A 12,500-nucleotide genomic window follows, 5' to 3' on the forward strand; every position below is an offset into this window, starting at 1 on the left:
ATTTTTATTTTATTTTAATAGTAAAAAAATAATAATCTGTCTTATATATATTTTATTATTATTGCGGATCTTTCGATAACTCTCTGAAAAAGAAATTCGTTATGATTTATTTATACATCCAATATAACAATCAATTCGAAATCCCAGAGCAATATATGATCTTTCTTATATTTTTTATTTAAGAATAATGTAAGGATTTCCAATCTTTCATAAGTTCTCTGAAATAAAAATCCTAATTGTTTATTCACATCTAATTTAACGATCAACTCGAAGTCCCAAACCTTCTTTAGATTCTGAATTCGTAAAAATATATTTAGAATCATCCGTAAAATTTTTATTCAGTTTATTTTCTTAATTTTTACTTTATATTAAGGATCAATTTGAATTCGAAGTCCCAAATTGAACCTTCTTTAGATTTTGAATCCTTAAAATATTTAAGAAATCATCTATAAGGTTTTTATTGTATTTTTAATTTTTTTTTATTTTCCATTTTATTAAGAATCCATTCGAAGTCCCAAATTCAAGGTTCCTTCGATTCTGAATTAAAGAAAAAAATATTTACAGAATCATCTATAAGATTTTTATGACATTTAATATATATATATATATATATATATATATATATATATATATATATATATATATATATATATATATATATATATATATATATATATATATATATATATATGCTTTATTAAGAATCAATTCGAATTCCCAAATTAAACCTTTCTTCGATTCTGAATTCATAGAATATTTATAGGATCATCAGTAAGGTTTCTATTGTATTATATTTTTTTTGTTTTTTCTCTACGGCAAAAACGAACAAAGATTTAGCTGAATGTTTCCAAATCGCGTCCCACGTCTTGGGATGATGCTGATTGGTTTTAAATTTCAATTACTCTCGGCTGCATCTCATTCGTATGTCTTCGTATCTCACCTTTACGTTATTATCTCTCTTCTTCTTCTTCTTCTTCTTCTTCTTCTTCTTCTTCTTCTTCTTCTTCTTCTTCTTCTTTCATATCGTCCTTATGCCTCCGAATCGAACTCTGCGTTCATTATCTCTCTAATCCTTCTCTTCCTCCTCCGCCTCCTCCTCCTACTTCTTCTTCTTCTTCTTCTTCTTCTTCTTCTTCTTCTTCTTCTTCTTCTTTCGTATCGTCCTTATACCCTCGTACCTCACTTTACGTTCATTATCTCTCTTCTTTCTTCTCCTTCTCCTTCTCCTTCTCCTTCTTCTCTTTCTTCTTCTTCTTTTTCTTCTTCATCTTCTTCTTCTTCTTCTTCTTCTTCTTCTTCTTCTCCTTCTCCTTCTTCTTCTTTCGTATCGTCCTTATACCTTCGTACCTCACGTTACGTTATCTCTCTTCTTTCTTCTTCTCCTTCTCCTTCTCCTTCTTCTTCTTCTTCTTCTTCTCCTTCTCCTTCTCCTTCTTCTTCTTCTTCTTCTTCTTCTTCTTCTTCTTCTTCTTCTTCTTCTCCTTTTCCTGAGCTTCTACTGCACAGTTAAGAATCGCTGGCTATATAAATCAAAGACAATGTAAACCTTTCTTTTGAGTCTTAATAAAAAAACTCAGGAGATTATTTTGGTATTTTGTGTCATGATGATTCTGTTGACATTTCTGGCGATTGGAGCAGAGATTAAGATGTGACAGCAATAGGAAATGAACTTGGTGTGTTGGAGAGCAATCAGGTATTATCTTTTTTTTTTTTATCTTGTTACTGGAGTGTTAATTAATGACTTTGATAAGTCTCTTTCTGTTTCGCTCTCTGTCTCTGTCTCTGTCTCTGTCTCTCTCTCTCTCTCTCTCTCTCTCTCTCTCTCTCTCTCTCTCTCTCTCTCTTTCTTGTGTCTGTGTGTGTATATATATATATATATATATATATATATATATACACACACACATACATACATACATATATACACACACATTTATATACATATATGTGTGTGTATGTGTATATATATATATATATGCACATATATATATATTCATATATACAGTATATATATATGTGTCTATGTTTGTATGTATTTGTATGTATGTATGTATGTATGTATGTATGTACACTGCTCTATCCATCACATCATGTGGACACACACACGCGCGCGAAAATTCAGCATTACTAATAATACACAACATTTGGGAAATCATACTAACGCTGACGCAATTGGCCCTCTCCCTCCCCTTCCTCCCACTCCTCCCCTCCCCAATACCCCTTCCCCTCCCCTCTCATCCTAAAAAAAGAGAACAGAATCGCGCGCTAATTTCCACGGTGCCCGAACTTCAAAGGCTTACGCGAACACGCCCATTAGGCATATTTGGTATCAAAGCTAAACAATGGGCGTCGAATTTACAGTAATTGAGTCGAATTTGCTCCTATTGAACGAAGAGAGAGAGAGAGAGAGAGAGAGAGAGAGAGAGAGAGAGAGAGAGAGAGAGAGATAAGGTCAGTAGGGATTCGTATTACACAGTCGTACTCAGACCAATGGGTTTTATAAAGACTCGCGTTTTTTAACGATCGAATTCGATAATTGGTAATCGTTTTGCTTTTATCTTTTAATCAGTGTTCATTTTGGTGGTCAAGTTTATTTGTCTTTAAAATAGGTTTCCATTCTAAATATTTCTGCTCCAGGAAAAAAAAATCGTTTTGCTTTTATTTTTAATCAGTGTTGAAGTTGATGTGTTTTCAAATAAATTAGTTTTATTTATTTCTTTTAATCAGCATTCATTTTGGCGTTCACGATTATGTTTCTTTAAAATCTATTTCCTTTTCAAATATTTCTCCCTCTCAAAGAAATCGTTTTGCTTTCATTTTTAATGAGTGTTCGTTTTGTGGTCCAAGTCTCTGTTTTTAAACCAGTTAGCTTTCTTAATTTTTAATCAGTGTTCATTTTAGTGTCGAAGTTTGTGTCTCTGAAACAGGTTTCATTTCAAATGTTTCTACTTCGTTTTATTTATTTCTTAATCAGTGTTCATTTTGTTGACCAAGTTTCTGTGTTTTTAAATAAATTCTTTTATTTTAATCAGTGTTCATTTTGGTGTTTAAGATTATGTGTTTTTAAAATAGGTTCTAATTCCAATTATTACGCCATCGGAAAACAAAAAACAGAAAACAAATCGGGTTTTTCATTTTTTAATTCAGCGTTCATTTTGGTGTTCAAGTTTATGCGTTTTTAAAATGGTTTTCCATTTCAAATATTTCTCCCTCGTAAAAAATAATCGTTTAGCTTTTATTTTCAATGAATGTTCTTTCTGGTGTTCAAGTGTATGTGTTTTTAAAGAAATTAGTTTTTTTTTTTATTTTTTTTAATCAGTATTCATTTTGGTGCTCAAGTTTACGTGTCTTTAAAATAGGGTTCAGTTCCAAATAGTACGCCATCGGAAAACAAAAAACAAAAAAATGTTTTTAATTTTAAAAATTCAGTGTAAATCTTGGTGTTCAAGTTTATGCGTTTTTAAAACTGATTTCCGTTTCAAATATTTCATCGTCATATAACCAAAACCCGTGAAATTTTTTTGGTATTTTCATTCCTGAGGAAGTTATGCAATTAGAACTTCAAACGTTCAATCGAAGTTGCAATGCAAATGCATTAAAACCCTTGAGACAGTTCACCTCGTATTGTAATATTTAATTCATTATTGAGAACTTACGTCCCGACGACACCTGACTTTTTTCTGGTGGTCACCTTTCCAAGAATTGGCCAGACTCGTCTTTAATTAGCTGATCATGAGACCAGCAATATAGCAATTGTGTTACTGCGGTATGTATGTATATATGTATGGTTGTATTTTGCACGTATGGGTGAAACAAAATACCTTGAAATGTAAAGATATTTTCCAGAAATATAGCAATTTGTTACTGTGTATGTATGTATGTATGTATGTATGTATGTATGTATGTATGTATGTATGTATGTATGTATGTATGTATGTATGTATATGCTACATACATACATACATACATATACAGTTATATATAAATATATATATAAAAATATATATATATATATATATATATATATATATATATATATATATATATATATATATATTTATATATATATATATATATATATATACACTTATGAATGAAACAAAATACCTTAATTTTATATTATTTTATATCACAACTACTGAACAGCAATTGTTTTTACTGCATATGCATGTATGTATGCATGCATGTATGCATGCATCAATCTATCTACATAAGCATTTTCTTTTTTGCACGACAGACGAAACAAAATACCTCGATTTTATATTATTTTATATCGCCATAACAGAAACGATAAAGCAGGCAGAAAATCAACGGATTCAGTGCAACTTCGCCAACTGCGTCGTTATTGGGCAACTTTCGCTATAAAATTCGGTTAATTGGTCGTTATGAAAACCCCTTTGAATGTTACGTACTGCCAACATTATCACCGGTATATTCGGGGATAATTGCCCAAACATACCCGGAATACTTTCAATACCAGTTCGGATGTGAAACTTGATTTAGTTTAATTCATTTTTTTTTCGTTGATTTTTTTTTTTGTTTTTGTTTTGTGTTCACGTAATTTCTGCGTTTTAATTTTTTTTTTTATGATTTTCTTTTTTTGTGTTCACACATACCCGGAATACTTTCAATGCCAATTCGAATGTAAAAGTTGATTTAGTTTAATTCAATTTTTCATTTTTTTTTTTTTTAGGAATTTCTTTTGTGTGTTCACGTGATTTCTGCTAATTCTTTTTTTTATGATTTTCTTTTTGTGTGTTCACGTGATTTCTGCTTTAAAAATGTAGGAGGGTTGTAAAACATTATTTGTTTAATTCATTTTTTATTGATTTTTTTGTGTTCACGTGATTTCTGCTTTTTCATTTTTTTAAAGATTTTCTTTTTAATACTCATTCGAATGTAAAACTTGATATTGTTTGATTTATTTTTTTTCATTGATTTTTTTTTTTTAGTGTTCGCGTAATTTTTTTTTTGCTTTTTCATTTTTTGTGATTTTTTAGTGTTCACGTGATTTCTGCTTTAAAAATAATGCAGGGTCATGAAACATTATTTGTTTAATTCATTTTTTCATTGATTTATTTTGTGTTCGCGTAATTTCTGCTTTTTCAATTTTTTTTGTGTGTTCACACGTACCCGGAATACTTTCAATACCCTTTCGAATGTAAAACTTAATTTAGTTTAATTCAATTTTTTTCATTTATTTTTTTTGTGTTCACGTAATTTGTGCTTTTTCATTTTTTTATGTTTATTTGTGTGTGTGTTCACGTAATTTCTGCTTTAAAAAACATAGCAGGGTTATAAAACATTATTTGTTCAATTCATTTTTCTCATTGATTTTTTTTTTTGTGTTCACGGAATTTATGATAATTCCTTTTTATGATTTTTTTTATGTGTTCACGTAATGTCTGCTCTAAAAAAATGTAACAGAGTTATAATACATTATTTAAATATTAAATAATGTTCTTGTTATGTATGGAAATTTATTGGAATTTTGATAAATTAGGTTTCAGTGAAATGAAAATTAAATTTTTTAATACCATTATTCTGTCTGGTTGACATAGAAACGAATTTCCATTTGGGGAGCCTAGTATGACCACAGAGAGAGAGAGAGAGAGAGAGAGAGAGAGAGAGAGAGAGAGAGAGAGAGAGAGAGAGAGATTGCAGTATGAATCTGTTTAAGAAAATAATTGATTAGCTCCAAAAAAGTTCCATGATTGTAGTTCATTCAGACTTTCCCTCACTAGAGAGAGAGAGAGAGAGAGAGAGAGAGAGAGAGAGAGAGAGAGAGAGAGAGAGAGAGAGAGAGAGCCCAGAAATCATTTCATATCAGCAAAAAAAAAAATACAATAAATAAATAATTATTTGCTTTCTGAAGAGCGCCCTTTCTCTTCCTCTCCCAAACTTTCCCCTCACTGCTTTCTTCAAACTTTCCCCTCTCTGTTCTCTTTCTCCCATCTAGGGAATCCTTTTCCCAAACCTGCCTGCCTCCAAGCATGAAAGGCAGGCTCCTGTTATCTTGCAAAGCAGGAAGCTGCAACAAGAATATTGTGTTTGCTGATGATGCGAGCGCAGATCTGGCTTCTTGTGAGAGTCGCTGTTTACATATTTTTCGAGGACTGGATTCTGGGAGATGGATTTGGGATGATACTGAGAGAGAGAGAGAGAGAGAGACAGAGAGACAAAGAGAGAGAGAGAGAGAGAGAGAGAGAGAGTTTTTGTTTTGTTTAGAGAGTTGTCTTTGTATCTATGTATCTTTTCTTGAGAAAGTATGTATGTATTGCTGTATACATAAATATATATATATATTGATATATATATATATATATATATATATATATATCTTGGAGTTTTTTTTGTTTTGTTTAGATGCACGGTGTTGTCTTTGTATCTATGTATATTTATCTTATATATATATGTATATATATGTATGTATGTATGTATGTATGTATGTATGTATATATATATATATATATATATATATATATATATATATATATATATATATATATATATATATATATATATATATATATATATAATACTGAGTGTAATATGAAAATAAGAAGGAAAACACTATTTAAACGTTGAAACCATATATTTCGGAGTTTCTGAGAGAGAATATGGAGAGTTAGAGAGAGAGAGGCCTCCGATGTTATGGACCCAAGAAACGAGAGATCCATCGCCAAACGGGAGCTAATGAGGCCAAAACCACTAGGGCATTTGGTCACCTCCTCCTTCTCCTACATAACATAAATAAAAAGACAAATTTCTGATTCCTAGCAAACTTTGCCTAATCTTACGAATAATTATAAATAAACCAATTGCTTAAACGTCATCTCAATTTTAGAACCTCACAATATAAACGTTCTAAATATAGAACTAATTTAAGAAAATCAGCATGTCTGTCAATCCCTGTGTCAGAAAATAATTTGCCGTTGTATCAGTTTTTTTCGCCAAAAATCTCTGAAGATTGATTATCAATCAACATGGAGATTATTTTGCTCTTTGACAGATAATCAAATTTTTTTTGGAAACTCGGAATATTTCCCATTAAAAAATCATGTGGATGTTGGTGTAACTTGATTTCCTTTTTTTTCGGAAACTCGAAATATTTCCCATAAAAAACTTGCAAAATGTTGGTGTAATTTGGATTTTTGTTTTGGAAACTCGAAAAATTTTCCATGAAAAATAACTTGCAAAATGTTGGTGGAATTTGACTTTTTTTTTTGGAAACTCGAAATATTTCCCATGAAAAAACTTGCAAAATGTTGATGTAATTTGACTTTCTTTTTTGGAAACTCGAAATATTTCCTATGAAAAATAACTTGTAAATTTGTTTTTTTTATAATTTTACCTCCTAATCTGGATGTAAATTTTACTTTGATGCAGATGTGTATTATTAGAAGCTGCGACAAATCAGTTTCATTGCTTGACTATTTAAAACTGAGTTTAAATATATCTGGCTATTGTTTTTTCCTAAAATGTCAGCAAAAATAAGTTGTTAACACTTACTTCCCGTATTGATGAATGACAGGCAATTAAAAGTTAATTAGAAATTCCACTGTGAAATCAATGCTGGAAATATATTGTCCTGAGAATGATGAATAACAGGTTAAAAAAATTACTTTAGTTAATAAGCAATTAGAAATTATGCTTTGAAATCAACACAGGAAATACATTGACCGGAAAATAGTAGATATATTTCTGATGTCATTGTTCATGTTGAGACGAGTTCAATACAAGAAATACATTGTCTCGAAAATAATAAATGTATTTCCCGTCTCAATGATTCCGTCTAGACAAATTGAATACAAGAAATACATTGTCATGAAAATAATAAATATATTTCATACATCAGTGTTCCTGTTGAGACAAATTCAATACGAGAAATACATTGTCCTGAGAATAATAGATATATTTCCTACTTCATTGTTCCTGTTGATATACATTAAATTCAATACAAGAAATACATTGTTTTGAAAATAGTAAATATATTTCCTGTCTCAATGATTCCGTCTAGACAAATTCAGTACAAGAAATATTGTCCTGAAAATAATAAATATATATCCTACGTCAGTATTTCCGCCTAGACAAAACCCACCTGTGGTTGATAATTAAGTAAACAACTTTCCACCACATATAATTGACACAGTCAATAACACGAGTATTTTAATACATTTTTTATCTATTTATTTATTATTTTGTTTTTTTCTTTTTTTAATAAATTATATATCTTCTTTCTGTTTTTTCCTCTACCTCCTCTTACTTCTTCTTAATGAACACCATAATATTCTTTGGGAGCTTGAATTTCAAGTCAGTGGCCCCTTTGGTGGGCTTGTTCCATATGAATGGGCTTCCTTTTCTGCATAATAATAATAATAATAATAATAATAATAATAATAATAATAATAATAATAACAATAATAATAATATCCCTTCTTATTGTATTTCCTATTACCCTCTGTTAATTCTTTCTAATGAACACCATAATAAAGCTTGAATTTCAAGTCAATATGAATAGGGTTCATCTTCTGAATAATAATAATAATAATAATAATAATAATAATAATAATAATAATAATAATAATAATAATATCCCTTCTTATTGTATTTCCTATTACCCTCTGTTAATTCTTTCTAATGAACACCATAATATTCTTTGGAAGCTTGAATTTCAAGTCAGTGGCCCCTTTGGTGGGCTTGTTCCATATGAATGGGTTTCATCTTCTGAATAATAATAATAATAATAATAATAATAATAATAATAATAATAATAATAATAATAATAATAATAATAATAATAGTAATAATAATAATTTCCCTTCTTATTGTATTTTCTATTACCCTCTGTTAATTCTTTCTAATGAACACCATCATATTCTTTGGAAATTTGAATTTCAAGTCAGTGGCCCCTGTGGTGGGCTTGTTCCATATGGATAGGGTTTCATCTTCTGAATAATAATAATAATAATAATAATAATAATAATAATAATAATAATAATAATAATAATAATAATAATAATAATAATATCCCTTCTTATTGTATTTCCTATTACCCTCTGTTAATTCTTTCTAATGAACACCATAATATTCTTTGGAAGCTTGAATTTCAAGTCATCATTCATCTTCTGATAATAATAATAATAATAATAATAATAATAATAATAATAATAATAATAATTGCTGCATCATTCACGAGATTCGTGTACGCCGAGGAAAGTGTTGAACTACCAAGACACCCTATCTCTCTCTCTCCCCTTTCGCCCCCTCCCCACCAAACCCCAAACCTCCTTCCCTCAAAGTTCCACATTACAGCAAATTGCCGTAATTAGAAGCGGAAGAACAATTACGGCCGCCAATCTGACTTTGCCTTTCTGTTAAAGAGACAATTACGCAAGACTTGCAGACATTATGACGTCACGGGGAAAATTTCTTTTTCAGTTTTCTGCAAAAGAAAACTATCGAGATGGCTATTTGTCTGCCCGTTCGCACTTTTCTTGTCCGCCCTTAGATCTTCAAAACTAATGAGGCTAGAGGGCTGCAAATTGGTATGTCGATCATGCACCCTCCAGTTATCAGACATACCAAATTGCAGCCCTCTAGCCTCAGTAGTGTTTATTTTATTTAAGGTTAAATTTAGCCGTGATCGTGTGTCTAGCACTGCTATTATATATACTTATATATATTCACACATCATTTTAAAGGAGAGAGAGAGAGAGAGAGAGAGAGAGAGAGAGAGTTTAAGATTCTTCCCATTTCTAATTCAGCAGGAACCACCTCCTCAAGGGGGAACTTTTATAAAAAAATTCCTCAAATTTTTTTTTTTACCGTCCTCGACGGCATTGTCCTACGGAACATATATAGAGAAAAAAAATATCTCAGGCATCTAAGATTGAAATTTTTTTTCATTTTTCTCGAATCGCTCGAAGTAAAAAAAAAAAAAAACCCTTTCTTTAATTTTTTTCTTCCAAATCATAAGCCGCCAGTTGGTTGGGATATATTTTTCGTGAAGCCTGATGGAAACTGTGAATTATTTTTTTCATATTTTTTCATATTTTCTCATTTACTCTGGCCAAAAAAATAATATTTTTCAGGTGACAAATGATGGAAAGCTTGTGGTGACTTACGTGGACCTTTGAAACTTTCGTATGGTCTTATTATGATTGATTGATTTATGACTACTAAACTGGCGTCACAAGTCTAATCATGGAGCCATTCTCAAAGGTTTTGCGTACGAAACTGGAAAATCTATTTAAGGTCAAAATTTGGAAATGAAGAATGAAAACAATTGACAGTCGTATCCCCAAAAAACATATTTTTCAACACGAATATAAAAGACAAGACATTAAGAAAAGACAGTATTTGATGATGATTAATATTAGAAATTAATATTTAAAGCATATTTTTTTTACATCAGTTGTAAGAAATAAACTTGAAAAATTATTTTGTAAATGGTAATTTTTTTTCAAATAAAACGAACCACAGTGTGAACCACAAAATGGACCATAATGAACCAACAATGAACCACATTGAACCACAATGAACCTAAGTGCGCCACAATGAACCACAATCCCGTTACTGATAAACCGCTAATCTGGGAATTAATTTGGAGACTATGGGGCAAAAAATTCGGGCAGAGAGAGAGAGAGAGAGAGAGAGAGAGAGAGAGAGAGAGAGAGAGAGAGAGAGAGAGAGAGAGAGTTGCTCTGTGGGGCTGTGATTGAAATTTCCGAATTACTGTGTTGATAGACAGAGTCTGTTATTTCTTAATAGAATGCGCTGTTATTTAAATAGAGGTGGGGGGGGGTTTGTTTATTGTGTTTAAAGTAGAGGAATGTTTGTGGTTTGTCACTGTTTGTTGTTAGAAGCGGGAGAATTGTTGTTGTGGTATGTGTGTGTTTGTGGTTATGTGAGCTTATGTTTGTGTCGATTGTATATATATATATACATATATATATTTTATGTATATATATGTGTATCTATATTTATATATACATACATATATATATATATATATATATATATATATATATATATATATATTAATATATATATATATATATATATATATATATATATATATATATATATATATATATATATATATATATATATATATATATATATATATATATATATATATATATATCTATATATATATCAAACCACAATCCCAGCAACATGACTACAACATACCAGCCGCCACTCTAACATACGACATATAAAGAACCCTCCTCTTCTTCTTCCTCTCTCTCTATCAATAAAAGAAAAGCAAACAAACGAACGAACCATTTCGATCTCAGTAAACAATTCCCAGTCAGTCGACTCAACTGAACAACAGCAGAGAAGACACCAAAAATGATCCCCCGGGCCAATATTGACAAAAATCTCTCTCTCTCTCTCTCTCTCTCTCTCTCTCTCTCTCTCTCTCTCTCTCTCTCTCTCTCTCTCCCCTCGTATTTGGATAACCGTCGGAGCCCCTGTTTGGGAACAAGGATCTGGGCTAATGTCGGTTCTGATAAGGCTGGCGGCCGTTTACGAAAGTTTTTTTTTTATTTCTTTTTTATTTTTGATGTTTTTTTTTATTAGAGGTTGACACGTGAAGACTTTTTTTTCTGTTTGGCAGGATGTTTGCAAAAGCTTTATTTCATTTTGATATTTTTTATTGGAAAGTTGTCACGTGGAATTTTTTTTTTGGCAGGGTGTTTAATAAAGCTTGTTCATTTTTTATGGTTTTTATTGGAAAATGTCATGTGAAAATGTTTTAATTCTCGGCAAGATGTTTACAAAAGTATTTTTTATTTTTGATGTTTTTTATTGGGTGTTGTCAGGTGGATTTTTTTTTGGCTTGCAGGATGTTTAATAAAGCTTGTTCAAATTTTTTGGTTTTTATTGGAAACTGTCATGTGAAAAAATGTTTTATTCTTGGCAGGATGTTTACGAAAGTTTTTTTGTTATTTTTGATTTTTTTTATTAGGTGTTGTCAGGTGGAAATGTTTTTCTTTGGCAGGATGCTTAATAAAGCTTGTGAATTTTTTATGTTATTTTATTGGAGGCTGTCATGTGAAAATGTTTTTATTCTTGGCAGGATGTTTAGCAGGATTTTTTTCTATTTTGATGTTTTTCTTCATTGGACGTTGTCATGTGAAGCATTTTTTTTACAGGATGTTCCTCTTTTCAGTTATTGTGTGGGTTTGTTGTTTTTATACATTTTTGAAAACTAGTGAATTTTATATTGAAAATCAAGTGGTGGGAGATACTGATAAGCGTTATAATTAATAATTTCGTCAATATTTCGTTAGTTGTTATTTGAAAACCAAGGCAAAGTAGATACTTATACACATAATTAATTTTCCCTTCAATAATTTTCTATCATTACCTGAAAACGCTTCCATTGACAGAATATTTTTGTAAAACATTTATGTAAAACATGTATGTAAAACACTGAAACATTATTCAAAACATTTATCCGCATTTTTCTTTTAGGTGTACAGATATTT

General features: G+C 30.3%; 1 protein-coding gene across 1 annotated transcript in view; it reads right to left on the reverse strand.

Moving 5' to 3' along the window:
* Positions 1 to 1,358: 1,358 nt before the first annotated feature.
* Positions 1,359 to 12,500, reverse strand: part of LOC136825171 (uncharacterized) — a 68,030-nt gene continuing 56,888 nt past the window's right edge. The window contains exon 3 of the mRNA XM_067081197.1: positions 1,359 to 1,498. Within this exon, the coding sequence (XP_066937298.1) occupies positions 1,359 to 1,498 (140 nt within the window). The remainder of the gene's footprint in view (positions 1,499 to 12,500) is intronic.

Source organism: Macrobrachium rosenbergii, chromosome 37 (genome assembly GCF_040412425.1).
Source record: "Macrobrachium rosenbergii isolate ZJJX-2024 chromosome 37, ASM4041242v1, whole genome shotgun sequence".
NCBI classification, from domain to species: domain Eukaryota; kingdom Metazoa; phylum Arthropoda; class Malacostraca; order Decapoda; family Palaemonidae; genus Macrobrachium; species Macrobrachium rosenbergii.